Consider the following 25,594-nt stretch of genomic DNA (forward strand, 5'->3'; position numbering starts at 1 on the left):
CAGCAGATCAAGTCTCTGAAATACTCATATCAACCCATTTGCCACCCTCTTTGGATGTTAAAAGTCCACTCAATGGACATTATTAGCAGCAAAAAGGCCCATAAACCACCTTTTATCTGCATTCCACAACTTCAACAAGTCGTCATGACTATGACTACATGTCTAAATGTCCTGAGTTGCTGCCACATGACTGGCTGATTAGATATTTGTGTTAACTGCCAGCTGAAATGGTGTAACTAATAAACTACACATTGATTGCGCACTGCTTGTAACAGTCCCTACTGCCTATATTCTAATTTTATTTATTAATTTTTTAATCCAAAACCAATTCATTTACAAACATTTTTCACGCATTTATTTATTTAGTTGTTTTTTGAGGGTGGTTATTTTATTTTATTCTTATTTTTTAGAATCCTACTCTTTCAAAGACAGACTTTTGTCAGCATTTTGAGGGCATTATGCTACCTCAGGGAGCCATGAGCACCTTTAAATTAAAATACAGACTGTCTTGCTTTGCATTGCTATGTTTTTCCCATAAACGCTACAAAAATACATATCTATAAATAAGTGCAAAAACTTGAACTAAGCAACAAATGCTGTTACAGGTGTACAGTAGCTGGCTGCTGAGTTGAAGTAAATGAGGTTGTGTGCACTGCCCCTTTAAGAATGTAGTCAAAACAAAGCGTGGACTGGCCGGCCGCACGGAAGTGGTTTTGTTTCGGTGGTGAGCCACAATAATATATGAGAAATGAGAGGTGCTACGTTATTAAAACACAACTAGGTCTCCTAAAAGTTTTTGTTTTGTATTTCTTCAAGAATATTTTATTTTTCATTATTTTTTTTATATCGCTCGAACTAAACGAGAGATAGCTAGTTAGCTTTTTTTTAAGCTAGCTTTATTATCGCAAGCAACCATGCCTTCCTACAATGAACTAAGGAAAACAAACTACTTCTACTACTTCATCAAATTTACCTTAAATATCTACTCAATGCTCTTCTCGGTAAGTTTCTGGTCCAAAAATTAATGTCAGCCTTGGTAGTAAGTTCATTTGCGCTGCAACAGTGTCTGCTAACTCAAGACCCTAAGCATCCAGTATCATCGCCAAGACATCATTCCAAAGATCATTGAAAACACTGGTGTTTCAATATATACCACCTGCTGTAGGGTCATGTGTATTTTGTAGCATATAACTTAAGCCATATTGCAAAAATACACAATCTACTATGGAATTCGGCATATATCACTGAACAAAGATAAATGGTCTTTGAACTGTAATTTGAATGGAAATCACTGATTTTCCTTGTACACTAGCTAAATTCCACCTACATATGGGGCACAGCTTCAGATTGGATATATGTGTGATCAAACTGAAAGAAACCGTATTGAGTTCGATAGCACACTTTCCACATTTACTAAAATATTATAATTATTAGGAATTTAAGAGTTTCTAATCACTACTTTGTGTTGGGAAATGTAGAATTAAATTGGGTGTGTTTTTCCAATGGCTTTCGGTTTGGAATTGTCTGGATACTAGCTAGCTGGTTACGTCTGCGGAAAGACATTTTCCCATAAGGCCCCATGTATCGTCCCAAAGCATAACCTGTTATAACACCTGCCTTTTAAATAAGACATTCATTCCTCAATTTGGCATTAAAACAATACACCGGGGGCTCGGACTAACAAACAGCATCGTGGTGCAGGGCGTTGGATCCAGTTAAAGGTACGATGACGTGAGTAAATAATACGCCGACAGAAAATCCGGCGCCGCTGATAGATGCTAATTCTTTTACTTATTATAATTCCTAATAATACATCGTATCATTTTTGTAATGCAGGTTAAATCCAGAAATTGTGTTTTATTCATGTTCATTCGATTATCTTTATTTAATCATCGCGGTTGTACAAATAGTTTAATGTACATAATAACATTATTACACACAGATTATTCAGTTTATTACTTTAAGGTGAAGGAAGGTGAGCAAACAGAAACAGATTTCTTTGACTCCTAACTAGCCCAGTAGATAAATTGACTAATTTAAATTTTATCAATGTAAACACTGACATAAAGTTTCATTAGGATGGTCACACTTATGCAAAGGTGACATCAAAATCTGACATTTCATTATTGCATGTCCAGCTCTGTTTTAGTAAGTTGCACTTAACCATTTAACTTTAGTTTTAGCTGCAGAAGTTCTCTATCCCTGCAGGAATTTTGGCAGCTTAATGAACAATCTGCTTGAATTTTCTCGTGTTATTCCTTCATAAAGTGGCTGGTGATAATTAAGGATCTGGCAACCACTTAAAATGCTGGAAGAGTCCATGAATGTCTTGCAAGGGCATTAAGAAGTAAAGATGAGTCATTCTTAGCATGTGTTTTTTTTTCCCCTGCCTCCCGGCATCCATAACCCCTCCTCAATATCATTTTGAATTCCAGAACGAATGTTAGAGTAATGTTCAGTTTGCACCACAGCCAGCTATATATAAGCTATAAGCTTAACTTGTTTCCATTAGCACTGCAAACTGACGTTCATCTAGTCAGCCTTCACCTATGTCTCTCTCTTAATGCTTAATTATTAATTATTACAGTCAAACACGCACAGAATTGTGTGAATGTGTCACTGTTTTTGGCCCCCTCACAACCCAATGTGGTTTTGGGGGTTTGTGACCCATTTGTGTTAACTCTCTTATCTTCTTTACTTCTGTGAGAAAGGTTAGCACTGATATTGGAAATAAGCCAGATGTACAGGATCTGCCAGTGCTTTATAGATGGTTGTGAATTGTAATTGGAGCTGAAGTAGATGGACCCTACTCTTAAAGCAGATTGCCTCTGTTTCCAAATCAAAATCAATAACAGGGAAGCAACTACGGGTTGGTCCTTCCCTTTTTCTACCACTTCCATTAGTTAAGCAACCCTCTATTTTTCTCATATGTCAGCAGAAAGTAACAAGTAACTAATGAAACTGTCTGGACACCAAAGTGTAAAGCAAGGGTGTGACTATGGACCTGGGGTTGTTTGTTATTATGTAATGATGATCATTATGTTTCACCAGCATACATTTTTGCCCCTTTTTCTGTGCCCCTTACAATCCTTTCACATTTTCTTGCTTTTATCCAACATTATGTGAGCAACGAGGGCAGCTCCAGCCCATTTAGGGGTTTGTTTACAAGAAACCAAAGCTTCTGAATCTGTACATTTAATAAACTTGGGAGATTATTTACTTTAGATTTTATCTATAAAGGTCATATCTCTTAGGAACGATTCCTAAATCAGCCATACAAGAGAATTTAAGCAGTAAAATGAGGCCATCATCACTGATATTGCGTAATGCAGATTGAAAATGTCTGAAGGGAGCATTTCCAGCTTTGTGTTACTGCAGCAACAATGTAATTCTGCTCTCATTTGATTTGATTTGATTGCACAGAGGGACAAAACAAACTGAACGCAGGCTAAAAGATGCTCCAGTGTTTTTGCTGTCCCTGTAGGATTGGTGGTGTTGTTTATCCAAACTTAAAATACACTGGCTAATCTCTGCTTTTAATTAGGGTTCGAAGTCTGAAGGGCTGGTATTTGTTAGTATTTGCTGTGAGCTGGGATGGTATAGAAGAAATGAAACACGATGGCACGGTGGGTTAGAACTGTTACCTCACAGTAAGATCGTCGACCAGGTCAACTTTTCCCAGTGAACCCCGCTATAGCTACCTTCTCTGTTTCGGCCCACTTGTCAGCCACTCAACATTTAGCAATCAATTACGTCATCTACTTCAGCAACCCACACTCAGGATCTTGGAGGACTGCACAGGAGCACATCTCGGATCTCCCCATGCGTCCCCCCCTCTTTGTCCGTATGCAGACGGACACATTTGCGCGACTGTAAATCCCGCTTAAATGTGAACGGTTCTCTGTCTTTCTGTGTTTGTCCTGTGACAGAATAGCAAGATCTATGAAGCTTTTCACCCTATGATAGCTGAGATAGGCTCCAGCCCCCTGTTAAGGATAAGCAGAAGAGAATGGATGGATGAATTGATGAAAAGCGAGCCTAAATAGGCACACGGTGCTGTAATTGAGGCCTAAAAATTCAACAATCAAAAGTAATGCAAAGGACATTTTAAATGACCTTAAAATTTCACCCAGAAGTTTTATTCAACATGCTTGACAAAAAACCCCAAAACTTTCTCTTGCACTCTTTCTTGGTTTTAATTAGAATTAGAATACTTTATTAATCCCTAAGGAAATTGTTTGGTTACAGTTGCTCCAAGACAATAACAGTAACAAACTGAACTAAATTAAATAATATAATATATTACAAAGTTTACAAAATATAAGAAATAGCTCTAATATTTTCAAAAAGCTCAATTACAAATATCCATAATATTGCAGAGGTGAAATATACAGACTGACATTTTACTCTACCTGTAAAACTTTGTTATTTTACTGTAGAGCATGTTCAGAAGGGTTTAACTGTTGCACTGTGTACTGTGCATTAGATGGAGGAGTTGTGCAGGGAGCCACAGGCAGGAATGATTTCCTGTGTAGTTCAGTGGTGCATCTCAGTCTCTCACTGAATGTGCTCCAGTGACCAGCCAGCACGTCATGGAGTGGGTGGGAAGTATTGTCCAGCATTGTCCTTATTGTGGACATCCGCCTCTTAAACACCAGACACATAACATTAATCATGTAATTAAATAATTAATTAACATTAATTATGTATGTATTGCAGTCACTTCTTTGATTTTGACTGCGTCAGCACCATATTAGGTATACAGCATTGTCCGACTGAGTGATACAACTTTGCTCTAAGTGATAAAGACTGGCAAGAAACCTAGCATAGATTGAGGTTCAGCAGGTCATTACTCATAACTCAAAGTTTCTTTGTGTGATCTTGATTAAACTCATTAAAGACCAGTGCAATCTTGTACATGCACGGTGCTCAGCTGTGTGAAGCCTGAAACCTCTCGCTTCCGATCGCAACTTAAAATTTGAGCTATTGCGCTGCTTCCTCCTTTTAAGTGTAAAATGGTTTGGGCTTATAAATTGCCAATTGTGACTTCACTTTCTTTCATTTTCTGTGTAACGTCAGTGAGTGGGTATATTGCAGTTGACATAGTGGTGCAGTAGTTGGCTGGCTGTGGCCTTGCATGTTGCATGTTCTCTCTGTGCCTGTATGGGTTCTCTCCAGCTTCCTCCCACAGAAGGAGGCGTGGGCTGATAGTGTACGATTGTGTGTCCTCTGTGTTAACACTGTCGTGGTCTGGCGGCCTGTCCAGAGTGTACCCAGCTGCTCGCCCAATGACAGCTGTGACAGGCTCGAGCCCCCACTATGACCTAAGTTGGATGGACAGATATATGAATTTTGAGTGGTCTGGAGCCTCATCCTGGCTGAGAAGTAACACATTCACCTAACAATAATTTGTTAGTCTGGCCTCAAGTAAACTGTGACAGTAGAAATTATGTGGAAGTGACCTTTGCTGAACTATTAAAGATACTTTTTTAAAGAGGGATTTGTATCACCTCTCAATTAAATGTCTGAGTCAGCCTTTAAGCAGGCAGGGTAAATTGTTTGCATGCTAAAGCTTTTTTACCCACATAAGAGAAGCATACCAGTCAAATTCATATCAAGTTTTTGTTTGTTCCTTTTCATTTTCAACAAACTGCTTTTAGTTTCCATTTAGTAGCTCAGCCTTGTCTGTTGGCTTTGGCATTTCTTCTTAGACAGTTTTGACTAAAAGGGCATCTTAATTCTGAAAAATATTAAAGCAAGTGTTGAAGCAGGAAATTTAGACTTTTAAGTCCTTTAAAGTTGTCAGTCTGTACTACTCACCAAGCAGTATCACAGTAAATATACAGGTAAATATAAAGTTTTTTGATGTAAGATGTAAGATTTTCTGACGTATTCATCGCATGACCTCCCTCCGATTCTGTTTCTCTGTCTGTCCAGCTGATGGGTCTTTGTGTACTGTGCGTGGGAGTGTATGCTGAAGTGGAAAGGCAGAAGAATCGAACCCTGGAGGGTCTTTTCCTGGCTCCTGCCGTGGTGCTCATCCTGCTGGGCTTGGTCATGTTCACTGTGTCAGTGGTGGGCATGGTTGGATCCCTCCGGGACAATAAGACCCTGCTACACATGGTAAGGGAGATGGAGGCGGACAGGTGGGGGATGTGTCTTGCAGGTACTGCTCATTTTCTTGCTTCATATTTCCTGGAATCTAATAAAGTTTCACTTTGCGGGCTCCCAGTTCAAAATAATCCTGGTTTATCTTATACTGGGCCTTGGTGCTCTGCATCCATTCATTCTCAGATTTGGAGGTGTTTAATATGAGCGCCTACCATCCTGTATATGACAGAAAATAAGAAGAAGCATGAATGGATGAGGTTAATTGTAATGATAAACAGTTGTTGTCAGAAGTTTATATGCACTCATCATGGGCATGAATGTCATGGTAATTTATGGTTTTTAATTATTATTTTTTTAACTGTTCTTTTTGAGAAATGACAAACCATATCGACAGTTTGTGGACTAAGCCAGCTCCTTATCAGGAAACCAGCCAGTTTGAATGAATTCTACCAAGAAGAATGGTCAAATATCCAGTCAGAATTATGCCAGAAGCTTGTTGATGTAAAAGCATCTGGTCAAGGTGCAACTTGCTAATGGACATTTCACTAAAAATATTAGTGAGCGTGTATATATTTGAGCCTTGAGTGGAAATCAAAAACAAATTCAAATGTGTGCGCACACTTCTTGTTTTTCAAAGCCAGAAAAAATGTATGCTGTACAATCATTCCACCCTGGAAAAAGAACAGTTCAAAGAATTCATTAAAAATTCAGACGATCATGACCGTGATGAGTGTATACAAACATCTGACCATGACTGTATTTTATATTTACCATATCTGTGTTGATGCTATTCTTTTTGATACAGAATAATGTATTCATGTTTATGTTTGTGTTGATAATTTTGTAAACTTGACATTTGGTTTCAGAATGAAACGGGTAATGCAAAGTAAAACATTTATTTAAACATGTTTCTGGATATATTCATGCACAAATTGCCACATTCATCAAACCGCATAAAAATGAGTTCACAGCCATTTAAACCACTGATCACTCTTTACTCCTTAAATTCAGCACAGCTCGTGGTTTGACAGTAGTAGGAAGAAAAAAACTCAAAGGGAGCAGGGAAATGTTTTTTGTGTTTGCTGTGTAACAATCTAATTAGCTATAGCTAAATAACTTAAATTAAAAGGGGGATTAAAAGTTGGCAATAAAAAAAATGTAATGCCTCTGTTTATACTGTGATGAAAAGAACTAATTTTATATCGTGAAAGACATGAAGTTAATGGGGAAATATAAATTATGTTCCCCTCAACTGGTATTTGCTTCTCTTTATAGCAACCCAATTTTACCAAGTTCTTTTGTTTTTTGTTTAACTCTGTTTCCAAAAAACTGAAGAATTAATTGAAGATTTAATGACAGTTTTACTAAAGCAGTGTGCCTGTTCTTAAGTGTTTTCTGTTAAAACAGACACTAATCTAAAGCTTACATTTGAGCCAATCAGTACATGCTTAAGCCAAATTGTATAGTAGCAGAACATCTGCAGATTTGTGTATTGTTCAAATAAATAACCAAAAATACTTTAAATACTGGAGGACCGGGTTCAAATCAACAATATCATTAAGCTTAATAGTAATAATGTCAGTGACCTAATAAACTGAAAGTCTGAACTCTTACAATCTATTAATAATTTACAACAGAATTACAGAGAGGCCATTCCTCACTTATAAATGATCTTTGAACAAGTGTTTATCACAGCTTTCAGATAATGCACAAACAACTCAACAGCCCAGTTCATTTTTGTCAATCATCAAGTTAAAGAAGTAAAATGAGTTAGCTGGCCCTGTTTGTGACGAGACAGTTCTGGAAGCATGCCACGGAAAAGCCGGGGGTGTATATACTTATACTTGTTATATACTTATAACAAAATTAAATTAACAAATAATTCCAATTAGCTTTGAACTTTTTTCAGTTTCTGTATGACAGCAGGTCTTGGCTGTTCAGTGTTGGTGGGTTTTTAGCCTGAAATCTGAAACGGGTCCATTATGCTGTGCATCTTTGTGTTGAGCAACTGAACTGAGCACATTTTGCTCGATTACAGAATTAAATTTATTCTTGGTTTTAAAAAATAATAGATCTAGTTTGTTTTCTTAGTTTGTCAGCACACCATTACCCATTATATACTTTTATGCTGTGTAACTCTTTTTTTCTTCTTCTTCCACAGTTCCTTTGTGTTCTCTGTGTCTTGCTGCTTCTCCAGGCAATTGCTCTCGCCACAGCTCTGATCTTTGAAAAAAAGGTAAACATCTCATGTCCTCTGTGCATCTATTGCAGTCTACTCAGTCCACGGTGCAGTGTTTTTTGCATGGTTTTCAGTCCCTTCAATATTTTGTTTCCTCATCAGTCTGAATACAAAACTCAAAACTGATGAGCCAAAATGGAGAGTTTGGAATTGCTTATTTCTTAGAAATGGAAGGCTGGAATTACCTCATTTATATTTGTATTCAGGCCCTTTGTTATGATACTCATGGTTGTGCATGCTATACTGCATCCTGCTTCTGGTAAAGGTCCTTAAGATGCTAAAGCTCAAAGCAATATGCCTAATTGAATTCACTGGACGTGATTACCAGAAGCACACTCCTGCCTACAGATGGTCAGACAGTTGATGGAATTTCAGATGGAAAACCAAATTACGAAGTTGAGAGAACTGTCTGTTGACCTAGTTGATGAATCTCCTACAATCCACAGATCTGGGAAAGGATGCATGAAGGTTTCTGGGCCATTGCAAGTTGTAAAATACAGTGATTTGAAGTGTTTCGGTTCATAGTGCCTGGAACCACAGGCACTACATGGCGGTGGCAGCATCATGCTCTGGCCATATTCTTCTGCAACAGGTTCAAAATTGTCAGAATAAAGTAAAAGATGAATGCAGGAAGAGATGATAATAATAAAATTTAATTAAATAAATAATATATACTTTGTTAATCCTGTTGGGATTTTGTTGATATTTAACAATCCCCATAGGAAATTACTCCTCTGCATTTAACCCATTCACTCAGTGAAGCAATGGGCAGCCACCAGCCACCAGTCCAGCGCCCGGGGAGCAGTATGTGAGGATGGTACCTTGCTCAGGAGTACTCAGGGTAGCCATTCAGTGGATTCAAACCCCCCGACCTTTCGATCACTCTTTACTATGCTAGCCCTGCCGAGATGGTGCAATCCTAAAGGAAAGTGTTTTCCAGTGTTCTTGTTCTTCTGAGGGGAAACGGTCTCCATGTTAACAATGGTTTAATGCAGCGGTCCCCAACCCCCGGGCCTCGGACCGGTACCGGTCCGTGAGTCGTTTGGTACCTGAGAGTTGAGGCTCAGGTGTGAAATGTATGGTTTTCAGGGTTTTTATCGGTTTTCAGCGTTATTTTGTTATCGTTTTTATCGTTAACTCTGTATTCCTGGGTCTTTTCACGTGTGTTATGAATAAATCTTCTTTTTTTGGTACCGGTACTAGTTTTATTTTGTTGTATTTATCCGCGACACCTTAAAGGCCGGTCCGTGAAAATAATGTCGGGCATAAACCGGTCCGTGGCACCAAAAAGGTTGGGGACCGCTGGTTTAATGCTCTCGAGTAGCACAGTCCTGATATGAACCTAGTAGAATATCACTGGACAAGCCTGAAAATTGCTGTACACTGACACTCCCCTACCAAGCTGGGTAAGTGTGAACAATTCTGCCAACAAGACGACCTTTAAGAAGAAAGATGCCTGAGGGCGCGGGTTTAGTTCAGTGCCTGGAGCGGGCAACCACATGCCATACAGCTGATAGCGGCTGGCCCGGGTTAGAGCTCTCTCTGCTCCTGCTTTCCTGTCCTCTCTTCACTGTGTCTATCAAATTAAGCTGAAAAAGGCCAAAAATATATTTTTTTTTTTTTTAAAAAGAAGAAGGAGGAGGACAGGTAAAATACAGGTGTGTCAGCTGATACAATCAATCCCCAAAAGACCTGTAGATATCATGCAGCTGCAGGTGCTTTCATAAGGTGCTTTTAATTTTTTATAAGTATTCAGACTCTTCACTTAGTACTTAGTAAGTAAAGCCTGTTTTTCTGAAGAAGAACAAGTGTGAAAATGAACTGAATCCATTTTAAAATGAGCCTAAAATATAACAAAATATAGAAAACTTTGAAGGATCAGAAAACCTTCTGAGTGTACTGAACATTACTCCCAGTCAGAACTATAATCAGCTCTGGTCAGCCCATTATTTCTTCGGTGTACTTTATGATTGCCATTATTTATAACCATGACCCCTTCTCCTCTGCGTTTCTCCCTCTGTGTCATCTAGACGTCTGCCTTGTTTCAGAGCACTATACGAGAAGGAATTAAACACTACTACGACGATCTCGACTTCAAAAACATCTTGGACTACGTGCAGCAAAAGGTAGTGATGCATTAGAAAATGTTGACAGACAGTGCGTCTTTTTGTGAAATACTTTTCTATACAGGTGCCGTAGCTGACTGATGAGCCAATGGAATAATAGGATGTGGGCTATACCATCTAGAGGTTATCTAGACAACTTTTTAAGTATTTCATGTGCTTGAGTGTGTTTGCAGACTGTGTCTAAAGTCTCACTCAGTGATCTGCCAGTGGATAGCCAGAGTAATTGTCTCATTATTATAGTATATTAAGCTCCACCTTAATAGGAGACGGTCTCGTGCTAGTTCACCCTTCAGAAGTGCATGCTCAAACACAGTTTGTACATGAAGTAGTTCACACTCACAGGAATTTTTAGAGGTTTTAGGGGTTATGAACTATTCTTTTTCAGCAGGGCTGAGATGTACCACCCGTCCTGCTCACCACATTCTACTTTCTGAAAAAGAAAGTCCTTAATTTGACACATAGAGTGAGATTGAGTGCTCCCAAGTGCAAGTGGGATATCCAGGGAGTGAGCTCTGATATTAGTACAAGATGTGATCAAAACGTTAGGAGACTGTTTCTGCTGCATACAAATGTAGTATGGTACGGCTGTGGGCAGGAACCAAACACAGACAATAACTGTGCAGAATTAGGAATCTGTGTGGTGTGGCACAGTAAACATCATGGCCTGTGTACTGCTGCACAGCGTGACTGCTTCATAGGGAATGACAGCCAAATTTAAACGAGTTCAGTTGTTTGCTTTTTATAGGTACTGCACTTAGATTGCACCTATTGTCAGCTCTGCTGACCTAACACTCTTCAGATACAGGATATTTATTTATTGAACTTTAAAGATCGGCTGAAAAGGACATTTAAGCTTTCAGTGTCTACTCAGGAATGATATGTTGCCTCTTAACTATCACAGCGTTTTCAAAGGCTTTCTATCGAGGGACTTTTTCATCAGTGGAGAGCACAGTAAATCCTGCTCCTGCTTGCCTGTCCTCCTGTCTTATCTGTGTGCTGTCTCGTGTAACAGCATGCAGCTGTGCCCAGGTGATTGCAGAGATGGAGATGTCCTTTGTCAAGGGGAGAATTTTCTCCTTGAAGTGCTTTAAAATGATAGCCTTTAACTGATTGCCAGAAACTCTCCTGTCTTTACATGACCACTTCATTTCTACTGCATTGCCACAGTGACATTTCTGTAGGAGGTGGATATACAGGCACCGCTTTGAATTAGGCACTCTTTTGTTTTGCTATTGCTTCATGCTTGGCTCCTAACAGCCTTTTTCCTTTACCCTCATTTATTTCCCAGTTTTCATGTTGTGGAGGAGATGAGTATAAAGACTGGAAAGTCAACCAGTACCATTTCTGCAATGGTACTGGTCCACTAGCATGTGGGGTTCCATACACATGTTGTATTCGCCACAAGGTGAGTTCAAACAACACACATACACAGACGATACAAACATGGTATGGAAGCTGTTATTAAAACCATGATGTTTCTGGTGCTGGTTAGGGATTTATTTACACCTAGAGTCCAGTCCATTGTAATTCTGATAATTGAGAGCAAAATCCGTTGTTACCTTTCAGTTTCAATGCTGGTCAAACAAAACAATTTTTTTTAAAAAGGAAGAAGAGCAGGTAAGATAAATCAGCTCACAGAAAACTCAATCATTTGAACATCTGAACCATTAGCTCGACATGAGCCCATGTAAGGGAGTCAAATTTAGAAATGTCTTTAAGCTTCTTCTTTTTTTTTAATCAAAGAGTCTAATTTATAGCTTAACACTGTAGTGGGCAGTGTTTTTTTATATTTTATAAAATATAAAAATATAACCGGGGACATCGGGATTACATTAGCAGACATATGTTATTAGTTTTCCTCTGCTGTTAGTGAGTTTACAGTTCCCAGACACCATAAAAGAGGAAAGAAGACGCAGGAAAATTTGTACTTAAATATCTAAATGTTTACTTCAGCTGCTGTTGATGTTAATTATGGATCATGATCAGATGACTCTTTCTTTACACTGAGACTAACCAAGTTAGAATAATCGGCGTTTGATTGAACATCTGCCCTCTTTACTGGAGATATGGAAATAGTTTAATGCTTTAATGCTGTACATTTATGTTCCCATGCTTACCAGATAATTGTATGTGTGAGGCTATGACTTTTGATGCTAACTCACCGTCAGTGAAAAGTGATTTGCTGCTTACTCCTTTGCTTGCAGCTACAGGCATTTGAAGTCCTCCGGAAGTTAGAGAGCTTAGCTTGCAGCTAAAGCAGAAACTTAGGTTTGAACTACTTGTTTTTCAGAAAGATGTATGGCTATATGGGCATATGAACAACACAAAGTTTGTGTATGTTTGGTTATTTCAAAGGCCTCAAATGGCTCTTTAACCTCCTAAGACCCGAACTCTTCCACGGCATGCATTTTTAATTTCTCTTTGATATTTGGGCTGATTGGGACCCGATGAATGTAAAAACAAAGAATTACCAGATTTTTTTTTTTTACCTAATTTTTGTTTCTAAGAAAAATGAGAGCCACATATGACGATGTTCGTTTAAAATTTCGATAGAACAGTAGCAGTATAATGTTCTCGTAAGTGGATATCAGGCCCTTGTAGAGTTAAATTGAGTATTTTGTCTAAATAACCCAAAATGTGATGTCCACATATGTGGACGCCAGGTCCTAGGAGGTTAAACCAGCCTCGCAGACATTCTGTCTATGGTGGGAACACATTTTAGAGCCACTTCAGCCCTCTAATTGGCAAATACTGATATCTTGTGGCCAGGAAAGAGTGATGTCATCAGTGATATTACCTTGACCTGCTGCTCTGTCTGATTATCTCTGTCCTGCTCATACATGTCCACAAATTCTCATCAGGGTAGCGATGGCCTGTGCTTTATCAAAGAAAGAAGGGGGGATTTTATCTCCACAACCCATTCGTAATTGATTTTGTGAGAGAAAAACATCATCCAGCTAACAGGAAATAGGGTGTGAATCAAAGGTATGAGCCTTTGGATGATTTCTTTCTCTAAGGGAAATGTTGGTCACTTGCGGCCACCTTCCATCTCCCATATGCCGAGTATCATTCTTGCTCTTGTGCTCAAAGCACTGATAGCGTCTCTGGAAGCAGCGGAGTGTGCTGAAGAAAGTAATGACAGTTATCCAGCTCTCTCTCTCTCTTCACACACACACACACACACACACACACACACACACACACACACACACACACACACACACACACACACACACACACACAGAGCAGAGATAGAAGAGTTGCTTATGAAGGCTGAACGTTGGCTATGTTTGTGCCATTATCAGTTCCTATCTGTCATGGCTGCAGCCTTTTTGCCAAGGCCTGAGTTTACGCTCTAGTTGGCAGGGGACAGGAGCAACCCCCCTGTGAGGAGCTTCAGTCTACATGGTGGTGTCTCTGGTCACCGTGGCTCAGCTTAAATCTTGTTTCTGACTCTAGACATCTTTGCTCTTTGCACAGACGGAAGACGTCATCAACACCCTGTGTGGTTACCAGACTCTGGATAAACAGGTAGGAACAACATAATAACTTTTATCACATGGTTTTTCTATCTGTGGATCATAACATCAACATTTTTGGAGATCTCATATATACGGGTCAACACAACCACCATGTAACTGAGGGCAAGCCTCACCTTCTGATGCACAAACGTATATTGAAGTAGATGTTGTTGTTTTTCTGTTCAAACGCTGTTTCGTAATACCGACATCTTGATCTTCTGTCAAGTAATATGACATCTACAGTGAATCTTGCAGTCCTGCAGCTGCTTTTTTTGACAGCCTTACTCTGTCCAATCCTGTCAATGTTTGACTTCTGTAGGTGACTAAATGTAATTTGATCTCCTCTCAACACCGCTGTCCAAATCTGTCTTTCCTTTAATGTGGAGATCTACATACAAACAAATCTGTCTGAACACACACACACACACACTGAAAGATACGTGAGGAATTCAACTTTAATGTGTTCCTCATATATTACTTGAGTAACCCCCTTTTTTTCTTTACCTGACATTAGTATGATGTAGTATTGTGGAAATGCTAATACTGTAAGAATGCATTTATTTTAATGGCTGTCAACCATCTTGTATTCAGTTGACTTTTCATTTGTATTACTTTATATCTACTTTTATAATATCTACTTTTTAATTGTGACTGCAGAAAGTGACTTCTACCTCACACCAGTCAGCCACAGCATTAAAACCACCTGCATGATGTTGCATGGGCAACACCTCTGCCAATGATCCTCTGACTGTCTGTTGTGTTTGGCACTGGAGCAATGGCAACAGAATTCTTGTGGGTTTTAGGGTGGGGCATCAGGCTTGTTCCAGCACATTCCACGGAGGCTTGACTAGATCAGGATCTGATGATTTCTATTGGTCGGGTCAATGCCTTGAACTCTCTATTGGGTTCCTTGAACTCTTCCTTCCACAAGCCACTGCTATCAGGGAGCACCGTTTGTATGGAGTGTGTTTGGCTTGTACCAGTGTTTTTGTTGGTGTTCATGTAAAACATACATTCACACAAGTGACCCCAGCTGGTCACTGCATTGTAAAGAGATCAATGTTAAACTCTTAACCTGTCTGTGGTTTTAATGTTGCGGCTAATTAGTGTTACAGTTTTGTACTTTGTCGAAATTCTCTACTTCTGTTTATTTTTAGCGGCAGCTCAGTTTGACTTTGAAAATGAAACTGTCTTGTTGTTGTCTTCGTCTGGTCTGTGTATCAGCGTGAAACCCTGCATGAGCTGATCCATGTGCGAGGCTGCATCCACGCAGTCAACCTCTGGATGAGTGACAACATTGGAAAAACCGTTGGACTCTGCTGTGCCATTGGGCTGCCACAGGTAATTAAAAACTCGAGGCACCGACTCACTGAAACGCGACTCTTTTTTTAAACTATTTGCACTTCTTCCGCGGAATCCTGTTACCAAAACTGTAAGCCATCACTTACTCTGACGGTTAGGTACATTTGCTTTTAAATTTTCCTGACTGGGAAAGAGTACCTTTTCTCCTGCCAGAAAAAAAAATAGGATTTGTTTTTTCAGTAAAGCCTAAGTTAACCTTCACCTGCTTCCTTCAGTAGGCACAATTGTGACAGTCTCACTGATTAATAATGTTTAATAAATATGAGGTTATGGACAGACGGCAGGACACAAACTGTCCTGTGGATGAATTTAGATTTCATACAACCTCTACAGAGGAATATTGTGCATCATGGAAACAGAAAGTAACTCTGGAAGTTGTACATAAGAGTCTGTGTACATGTGACAGCACACTGAGACTTTCTGTACATCGTTAAATCACAGAGCGTACATCAGGCTATTTTTAATTTGTAGTTCTTTGGATTCATTATAAGGTTATAATAGGAAATTCTTAACAGCAGAGTTTAATGCTGTGTCTTCTGTGGAGACCTCATGACGCCGCTCCCACTGATGACTGGGGAAAAAATGAATATTTAGAGGAAACAGATTAACGTACGGATATTTAGTGAGTGTGGATGTTGTTGTTTTTGTTTTCATAGTCTCTATTGTAATAAAATGTGTCCACTGCAGTGGTGGTTGTTAGCTATGTTACCACATTTATATCTTCTCTTTGTTGTGACAAAAGTAAAATACTCATCATACATTGTGTCACAATACAATATTTCTGGACCACTTGTTTTATAGCTTGGCCTTTTGCTTACACAGCGCAGACTTTCAGCTTTTATTTGAGGGTCTTCACCAAACCGTGACAATAACCATAGAGATGCTGCTTTTCTACACAGTCCCCTGCTTTCAGCTTCCAAAATATAATTGAACAAGTTGACATAATTATGCTGCACGGTTCTGATCATAAACTATGGCATTTTTTGTGTGTCATTGTGTCACTGCTTAATCTTAGTGTCCCTGGTCCAAAGAATCCTGCTGCAGTATTGCTCTGGCTTTTCCGATTTCTTTTTGCAAATTGCAACCTGGCTTCGCTGTTTCTTGCTTTTTTGCATCTTGCGGTGAACCCTCCGTGTGTCCCCTCACAAAGTAGTCTCCTTTTGCCAAATGTGGATAATTGTATGTCTGTCTCCTTGAAACTGCAGTGCACTCTGATGTCGTTATTTTTATTTAATAGAACGTTGTCATTTTTGGATAAAATACACATTTTCAAATTAATTGCACAGGTTTAAGATCACAGGTGACTTCCCCACACTGGTGCTATAATGAACATTCTCCTACACATTCATACATTACATCAAGCAACACTAACTATATGTTGATGCCTGATTTATTCATTTGTTGTGTGGGTTCAAAGTGATGTTTCATTCAACTCTGCATAAACTGATACTAATGAATCATTTATTTAATTTGTGGTCTCCTGCAACCTCTAATGGTTAATCTGCATGTGCGATGCCAGGTGGCCTTCTGGGAGGACTTTCTCTGTTTGGAAGCAGCTGAAGCTGATCAAGTGTTGGGAATCTAGCAAGCACCCAGTTTTGTTTGTTGATTTTCATGCTGAATTCTAAATTTATCTCTGATCTGACTTGATTTTTAGGAAAGATTAGCTACTTCTATCCTGTTACAGCTGGATATAATTTTTATAATACAATGCATTCCAACATATCCATTTTAGAGGGCGCTCTACTGCTGCCCTGCTATTGTATTGCAGGGCCGGCATTCACATGGCTCTCTTCACAGCAGAGTAGTGGCCGAAGCTCCAAAAGGAAATTATGAATGGAATTTTTCTGTTACCACTGTGAGTGTTTCTCTGCCAAACTGTGCCGGCAGCTCGCATTAACAGAGTCCACTGTTGTGAGTTCAGCACATGAAAGAGCAGCTCTGGCACCAACGTGCAGAACAAATCTTCTGCATTATTGCTGCTGCTTTACTGCCATCAGCAAAAACCCTGACTAGTTCACATACCAACACTGGCATTGTGTGCAGTGTATAGAACGAAACTATGTCCACTAATCCACTAATTGGAAGATGGCTGTTTTGATCCACCTCCTCCAGTCAGCATGTCAACTGCCCTTAGGCAACTGAAATAATCTGTTTCAAATGATTACTGAGCATTTAAATATGTAGGAAAAAGCACTGTGTGTGAGAGAGAGAGAGCGAGCGAGGGAGAGTGTGGGTGAATGTGCTCAGTGCTTTTTACTGAATAGAAAAGCGCTATAGTACAAGTCTGTCCACCAGCTTCTTAAAGAAAAGGTAAAATAAGTGACAGCAAAGAACTTGCATGGATGAGTAGCATTTTCTTCTTCTAACTTCCATACCCAGCCCCAATAGCCGCATGTCTTTGGACTGTGGCAGGTAGACGGAGAGAGAACATGCAAACTCCACACAGAAAGGCCCTGGCCTGATGGTGGAGTCGGACATTAGCAACAGTGCTAACCACCGTGCTGCCCTATGACAGCTGTGATAGGCTCCACCCCCCCTGTGACCCTGATAAGGAAAAGCAGAAGAGAATGGATGGTTGAACTTCCTTACTGAATCCAACCTCAAACCTAAACTGAAAATCTGTTTCAATAATAGAGTACTGTGGAAAAAGTATAGGTCCCATTCCTGATTTTTTTAGAGGTTTTTCTTTTTGCATATTTGTCACACCCTGTGTGAAAAAAAAGTGACCTTAAACCTAATAAATGGTTGTGCCCCCGTTAGCACCAATAACTGCTATCAGATATTTCACATCACTGAGGAGAAATTCTGCCCCACTTGTCTTTGTACTTTAAAAAAAAATTCAGCTGCATTGTAGGTTTTTTCAGCATGAAGAGCCTGCTTAAGGTCATGCCAAAGCATCTCATTCTCATTGAAGTCTGGACTTTGATTAGGGAAGTGAAACATCCAAAGGTGGACTTGTTGGTATTTTGGATCAGTGTCCTGCTGCATAACATGAGTGTCCTTGAGCTTCAGAGTATGAACTTTCAGGATTTTCTGGTTGAGACCAGAATTTATGATTGTTTGAATGTTAGTGTGATGTTCTTTTTATCTTTTTATCAAATGCTGTGTTACTTTTATGCCAGGTAGAGTTGGAAAGTGTGTTTTACCCTCAATAAATTAAATTGTAATTTAAAAACTGACTTTTGGACAAAATTAAGAAATCGGGAAAGGGGCAAATACTATTCGATAGCACTGTTTGTTGACTTGGTGCCAAATAAATGACAAAGATGAAAAAGATGCTTAGAGCAGAGTATTGCCTTAACATCTTGCTTATTGTGGAGGATGAGATGGGGTGAGACAGAACGACTTGTCTTCAAAACACGTTTTTTGTTTTAGTTGAAGTCGGGGTCTATGCAGCAAATTAGAGTCGTTGGGCAGAGAAGCATGAATCCTCAATATATCGAACCTTAGCTTGGCATGATTTAAGATACCTGCGCGTAAGAAGCACATGGGAGTTGTTAGTAGTTCTCAAATGCTTTTTGCATGATTGATCAGCCTTGTTGATAAATGCATTGCACACAGAAAATCGATTTTTGATGATACATCAGTTTGGGGTTTTTGTTGTTGTTGTTGGGGGGGGGGGGGGGGGGTTGTTTTTTATCTTGGACTCCACTAGAGTAGCTTTGGATGATTCACAGTGCAAACTAATCTTGATCTTATTTTAGGCCCTCAGGTTGTCCTCTGGAAAACAAGGGAAAACACTAGATCCCCCTTGAAAAAATTATCATAACAAATATTTGATACATTTTTCATGATTAGCAACTCAGATGAGTACTGACAAGATGACTGTGTCTTGATCATCTTCCTGCAGCTGCTGGGTATCGTCCTGAGCTGCATCTTCTGGAACCTTCTGGTGGAGATGAGCGAGTCAGCTGACATGGTGGACTTCAAACTGAAGAAGTTTAATTACAGCGAGTTGGACCTGGCTGGTGCCGGATGGTGCATGTGCCTGCCCAGGGACGGTGGCTACCTGCCCGTCCCAGTCGTAGAGCCTGAACGTGACCCCATTGATATTCACCTGGAGAAGCTCAAGAAGCAGCCGCTTCGTACACACTCTCAGCTCCAAAAACTGCAGCAGTCCAGATCTGCCACTGGCCTGGATGAAGTAGACGTTGGCCGCAAGCATAAAAGGGAACACTGAATGGTCTTTTTTATTTTTTAATCATCATTATTATTTTGACCTGTCATGCCTTTTGGGAGGTTTTTTTGCCTTTTTTTCTGTCACTGTAGAGTAATTTTGTTTGTTGGAATTGTGTTGCACTACTTGATAACTGAAACTTTCTGTAACTTGATCAAACGAAATTTGGTCAGTTAAAGTGACTAAATGTACTTTGACACTTTGTGGGTGAATTTGTTTACAACAACATGTGAGAGAACAACATGCAACAGGAACCTTTTTTACATTTCTTTTGTTTGTGTCTGTTGATCTTCAATGATTTGTGGCACTAAATCATATTTAATTTAATTTGTATAGCCTTTGAAAATGAACTACAGGATGTCTTCATGTGCTAAAGCTTACCTCAGGCTATTTTGAAAATAGCCCAGTAGTCAGAGCACAGTGTGGTGTATAAATTATAAAACCTTGAAAAAATGTTTGTTTTTGGTTTTGTTTGTTTGTTTTAAAAGTGTTGGAGAAATAGGAGTAGCCAAGTATGTCTTGCGTGTAGCGTCTGTGACGGATGTATAGAGTTTGTGTATTATTTGATTTTATTATGATTTCTATTTAATTTTGTGAAGTCGGTGTACATTGTAAGACTGATAGTTGTGGAATAACATGGAATGCATGTTTTGTACTGTATATAAAGTAAGTTTAAAGCGGGGTCGCGGGAGACAACAAAAAAACTCAGTTTGTGTTACACGTGAATTATACTTCTACATCCCAACTACGTCATAACTTGTGCAATAACCAGAATCCCATTTTAACCATGCGCTGTAACTTTCTACGTAACCCAACGGGAACCTCGTGAGAAGTCTAACTACACGTCAGGTCGACGCATGCCGCAACGACTTGAATGGCGTGGAAGTTTTCAGTGTAGGTATAAAGGGAGTTTCCGTTTACTACACAAGTTAAGACTTTAGTTTCCTGCAGAATTCTTAATCAAGCTTTTGGCTCTCAGTGGGAGGGGGAGGGGGGTCCATCTACTCCATGTTTTTCAACTAATCTTTTTATTCCTCCCATCTTTTAAAGGAACAACTTTAAAGGGATTATCCAGACTACTAATCCAGTGGGCCAACAACTCTGACAGTGGCAGTTTTTGTATCTGTGCAGTGCACTGTTTTGAGCTTTCCCTCAGCTCCTGCTTGTATCAAAACTACTGTTCATTTCAATAAAGCTGAATTTATGTACTGATCTTTTTAATTCTTTTTTTCTCAGGGCTGTTTGCATATGAACAGAATAAAGAATAAAATGCTCTTATGACCTCCAAAGGGAATTATTTGACAACAGCAGCATTTCTCTCAAAACATTGCTGAAACTTTTTCCAGAAAATTGAGGGGGTAAAGCAACAATAAATGACTTGCCAGAAATCCGAGTAAGTGCTTGGATTTCTATGTGTGGCGTCTTCTTTAAAAAGTATCCTAGCCCTAAACTCTAACTCTGTGCTATCAGAATATCAAATGCTTGACTTGAAAATTGTTCTCTAGTTTTGGTACTGAATGGACAGTGCCAAGCTTATATTAGACCTCAGAGGGAAAAAACCACTCTGCATGTAGGTATATCGACCTAAGCTCAAAGATCCTGTTGGGGCAGGATGTATTTTAAAGGTGTCTGAACTCCAAAACTGGCTTTTTGGCTGCCATATTAGAACTTTGGAGTCCAATGGAGGCCAACCTGTATCCATAAAGTATCCTAACTAATAGACATATAACATGCTAGAGTTTTGTGCACCAAAGTTGGAGCAGAGTTTTTTTAAACATGCTGCACCTCACAGGAGGTCATAATATTTATCATCCGTGGTTCATTCAAATGCACTGACTCGCCAAAAAAAGTCAAGAAGTCCGGTTCAGTGTAGTTATTTGACAGGGGTCACCACATCATCGACTGACTTACTTTTGGAGCCAGACACTTTGACAGTGGCTTCATCTTCCCTAGCCTTCAGGACCTGGATGGCTTGCCGCCCCCCCCCGACCCCGATTCCAAAACCTCTGAAAATGCACTGAAAGACAACAAGAGGCCAGAAGACCAGAGAGAAACAAAAGTGTGGATCATTGGGTCCAGCTACATCAGATGAGACGAGGGTGAAGAAAAAGAGACTTTTGGAGAAAATTTTGGACTTAATGCCAAAGTCCAGTGGTTTGGCAAAGGAGGAATGCGCTGGTGGGGAGTCCTTCCTCATTTTTATGAGGACCTATCCACACAGAGTCCACCTGACATACTGGTAATCCATGCTGGGGGCAATGATTTGGGACTCTTTTCTGCTTATAAACTTTCTTCTGTCATTGAGAAGGAATTTCTGCAACTGTACACAGAGTTTTCCTCAATGACACTTGCATATTCATCCATCAACGAGCGTCAAGTGTGGAGTTATGGAAATCCAGGCAAAATCAATAAGGACAGGAAGATTGTGAATGCCAGCATTAGAAAGGCTGTCGACCGCTTTGATGGAGTGATTATTGAGCATCCTCGCATCAGGTTTTTCAACAACTCAATTTTTTTACCCGACGGAGTTCATTTCACCAAGAAAGGAAATGAACTGTTTCTGACAAGCATCCGCTCGGCCATCCAGAAAAGTCTTCAGTCAACTCACTGAAAACTGACTTGAGGCATTTCTTTCACAGTCCAAAAAAACCATATGTTGTTCATTTTAGGCAATGTGAGCAACATATAGCTAATGTGTGCTCTCATTTTTCTTTCCTTTTGCCTCTCACCCCCCAACCAGTCATGACAGATGGCTGCCCCTTTCTTAGCCTGGTTCTGTCAAATGTTTCTTCCTGTTAAAAGGGAGTTTTCCTTTCCACAGTTGCCCAGTGTTCGCTATTAAAGGGGATCATTTGATTGTTGGGGTTGATAGTTTAGAATTTAATTGGCTTAAACCAATAAACATAAAACTTCAGGTGAGAGGTTCACATAGTAAGGAGCACTACAAAAATTACAAATAAAAAATAAAGAAAAGAATTTTTGAAAAAGATCTCTTACTGCTTTGTTTAGTTACTTAAATGAACACTGTATTTTTTTTTTTTTTGTCATAGAAGAATAAGAATATTAATATGAATATGAACACTAAGGCGTTCCCAGGCCAGCCGAGAGATATAATCTCTCCAGCCTGTCCTGCATCTATTTTATGAACAAATATTAGTAGGCTGAAGCCTTTTAATATGAACTTAATAATATGAACTTATATAGAACTTACCTGAATATATAGAACTGGATATAAGCACGTCTAACAGCTCCTATCCAGGCTAAACGCCTTCTTTTGGTAACATCCAACACATAAGCTCCCTCATGATGCTTCCAGGTGAGGAAACAATGAAAAGAGAGCCCATTTTCAAGCCTATTGCCTTGCCGGTAGTCCAATCTAACATTCCAGCCGACCACACAGCATGCATTTGTTTGGCCTGCTAATATGGCGCCTCGACCAAAAATCCTGGCCACGCCCCATATATATATATGGGGCGCACCCCTTATATATATATATAAGGGGTGCAACGATACACAAAATTCACGGTTCGGTTCGGTTCGATACTTTGGTGTCACGGTTCGATATTTTTCCGATACAAAAAAAATGTTCATGCATTTTTAATTTGTCATTTATTAAAATTATAAATATATATTTTAACTCAAAAGTACAGTTTTTAAATTTAACCCTAACCCTTGTGCGTGTTTTTTATTTTGACAGCGAATGCGCACCTGCGGACCACTTATGTGCAGCCCTGGTTATTTAGCTCGACATATTGCAGCCACAGAAATTATTTTGTCCATGAAACCATAAAGCTGCACTTTCTTTTTGCCTTATAGTCTGATTTGTCATAACTTCTCCGTTTTGTGGTAAGCTTTTCTTTGGCTGTCACTTCTTCACCCTGACCTGTCTTATTTGGCTCAGCAGAACTGAAATGCTTTTACACACTCACTCACATAAGCTCAGCGATTCTCTGCGCGATCAACCTCTCACATGTTTAAGCTGCGGAAGATTTCACTTGTCATGTTTGCATAGTAAGCTAACGATTAATAAGACGATGTCAGAGGAATTGGTGCACAAATTATCATCACTCACAGATCAGTGCTGTCGCTCTCTATACACAGTTCGCACGATTGCAAAGTGAAAGCAAAAAAACAAGCGCAAATTCAAACGCGATTTCAATATGTCACATATTGACAGTGGCTCACCGATGCCAATGACATAATTACCCAGCTACATTTCTGAAAGAATGCAAAAGCATTGACATATATTTTTCCTTCCTACAATAGCCCGACGGGCAGGGTAGCCCGACTGAAAAAATCGCTAGCCCCAGGATGTCAGGCTAGCGATATTGCAAGCCCTGTATCTGATTGAGGAATCACTCATCTTTGGAAAAGAGAGTTTATTACAGAGAAATGTCTCTTTCCAAAATAAAAGCTATACTATCCGCTTCTTCTGGGCTATATTCTCAGCAGCATAAGGAGAATCATGTGCTAACAGCTGTCTAAATGACTCGGCTAAAGTTAGTAGCATGCTTGTTGTTTTTGTCTTTGCACTAGGATGATGTCGGCGTAAATGTGCAGTCATATTCGTTGTGTTCCCACTAGTGCTTTCAGGTTAATCTCGTTGAAATGACCTTAACACCACAACACGGCAAATCTCCGTTAACGAGCTACCGCCGATAGCCCCGTGCATGGGGCTAGACGGCTAACACGTTAACGAGCTAACTGCGCTAACACACTAGTTCCCACCCATGTAATTGAGCATTGCATGGCACATCCAACATACTGTTTTACTTTAGTCCATGACTCGCTTACCTTCAGGGTCATACGTCACATGAAAACCAAAATAATTCCAAACGCCAGATCTGAATGAGGGTGGGGGAGGTGCCCTGCGCTCTTCCTTCTGACTATGCTGTCTGTGTGGAGCACTCAGTGGATCTGCGCTCGACAGTGCAGCCTAGGCGGAGTAGTCGAACGCAGATTCACTGAGTGCTCAACACAGACAGCATCGTCAGAAGGAAAGTTGATAAAATAAATTACAAATGTTGTATTGTTCGATACATATGCGTACCGAACCGAAAGCACTGTATCGAACGGTTCAATATCGATACGAATATCGTTGCACCCCTAATATATATATATATATATATATATATATATATATATATATATATATATATATATATATATATATATATATATATATATATATAAAAACACCCAGCACGCCCCTGTGGGCGGTTTATCCTTCAAGCTCGGGTCCTCTACCAGAGGCCTGGGAGCTTGAGGGTCCTGCGCAGTATCTTAGCTGTTCCCAGGACTGCGCTCTTCTGGACAGAGATCTCCGATGTTATTCCCGGGATCTGCTGGAGCCACTCGCCTAGCTTGGGAGTCACCGCACCTAGTGCTCCGATTACCACGGGGACCACCGTTACCTTCACCCTCCACATCCTCTCGAGCTCTTCTCTGAGCCCTTGGTATGTCTCCAGCTTCTCGTGTTCCTTCTTCCTTATATTGCTGTCATTCGGAACTGCTACATCGATCACTACGGCCGTCTTCTTCTGTTTGTCTACCACCACTATGTCCGGTTGGTTAGCCACCACCATTTTGTCCGTCTGTATCTGGAAGTCCCACAGGATCTTAGCTCGGTCATTCTCCACCACCCTTGGGGGCATCTCCCATTTTGACCTCGGGACTTCCAGGTTATACTCGGCACAGATGTTCCTGTACACTATGCCGGCCACTTGGTTATGGCGTTCCATGTATGCCTTGCCTGCTAGCATCTTGCACCCTGCTGTTATGTGCTGGATTGTCTCTGGGGCATCTTTACACAGCCTGCACCTGGGGTCTTGCCTGGTGTGATAGACCCCAGCCTCTATGGATCTTGTACTCAGAGCTTGTTCTTGTGCTGCCATGATTAGTGCCTCTGTGCTGTCTTTCAGTCCAGCTTTGTCCAGCCACTGGTAGGATTTCTGGATATCAGCCACCTCCTCTATCTGCCGGTGGTACATACCGTGCAGGGGCCTGTCCTTCCACGATGGTTCCTCGTCTCCCTCCTCTTTCTTGGGTTTCTGCT

General features: G+C 40.1%; 1 protein-coding gene across 1 annotated transcript; it reads left to right on the plus strand.

Moving 5' to 3' along the window:
- The first annotated feature begins 676 nt into the window (after window positions 1-676).
- LOC113033829 (tetraspanin-15) lies at window positions 677-20,751 on the plus strand. Its single transcript, XM_026187962.2, has 8 exons — window positions 677-1,001; window positions 5,938-6,123; window positions 8,273-8,347; window positions 10,381-10,476; window positions 11,765-11,881; window positions 13,957-14,007; window positions 15,222-15,338; window positions 19,213-20,751. Exons 1-8 carry the CDS (start codon window positions 915-917, stop codon window positions 19,540-19,542), a joined length of 1,059 nt encoding a protein of 352 aa, XP_026043747.1. The 5' UTR covers window positions 677-914; the 3' UTR covers window positions 19,543-20,751.
- The last annotated feature ends 4,843 nt before the right edge of the window (window positions 20,752-25,594 follow it).

This window comes from Astatotilapia calliptera, chromosome 12, assembly GCF_964374335.1.
Source record: "Astatotilapia calliptera chromosome 12, fAstCal68.1, whole genome shotgun sequence".
Taxonomy (NCBI): domain Eukaryota; kingdom Metazoa; phylum Chordata; class Actinopteri; order Cichliformes; family Cichlidae; genus Astatotilapia; species Astatotilapia calliptera.

What these genes read in the sequence shown, in the direction of transcription:
- LOC113033829 (XM_026187962.2), top strand. Translation starts at nt 915, where the DNA reads ATGCCTTCCTACAATGAACTAAGGAAAACAAACTACTTCTACTACTTC. An exon ending in ATAAGACCCTGCTACACATG is followed by an intron (nt 6,124 to 8,272) that starts GTAAGGGAGATG and finishes CTTCTTCCACAG; the next exon opens with TTCCTTTGTGTTCTCTGTGT. An exon ending in CTCTGATCTTTGAAAAAAAG is followed by an intron (nt 8,348 to 10,380) that starts GTAAACATCTCA and finishes TGTGTCATCTAG; the next exon opens with ACGTCTGCCTTGTTTCAGAG.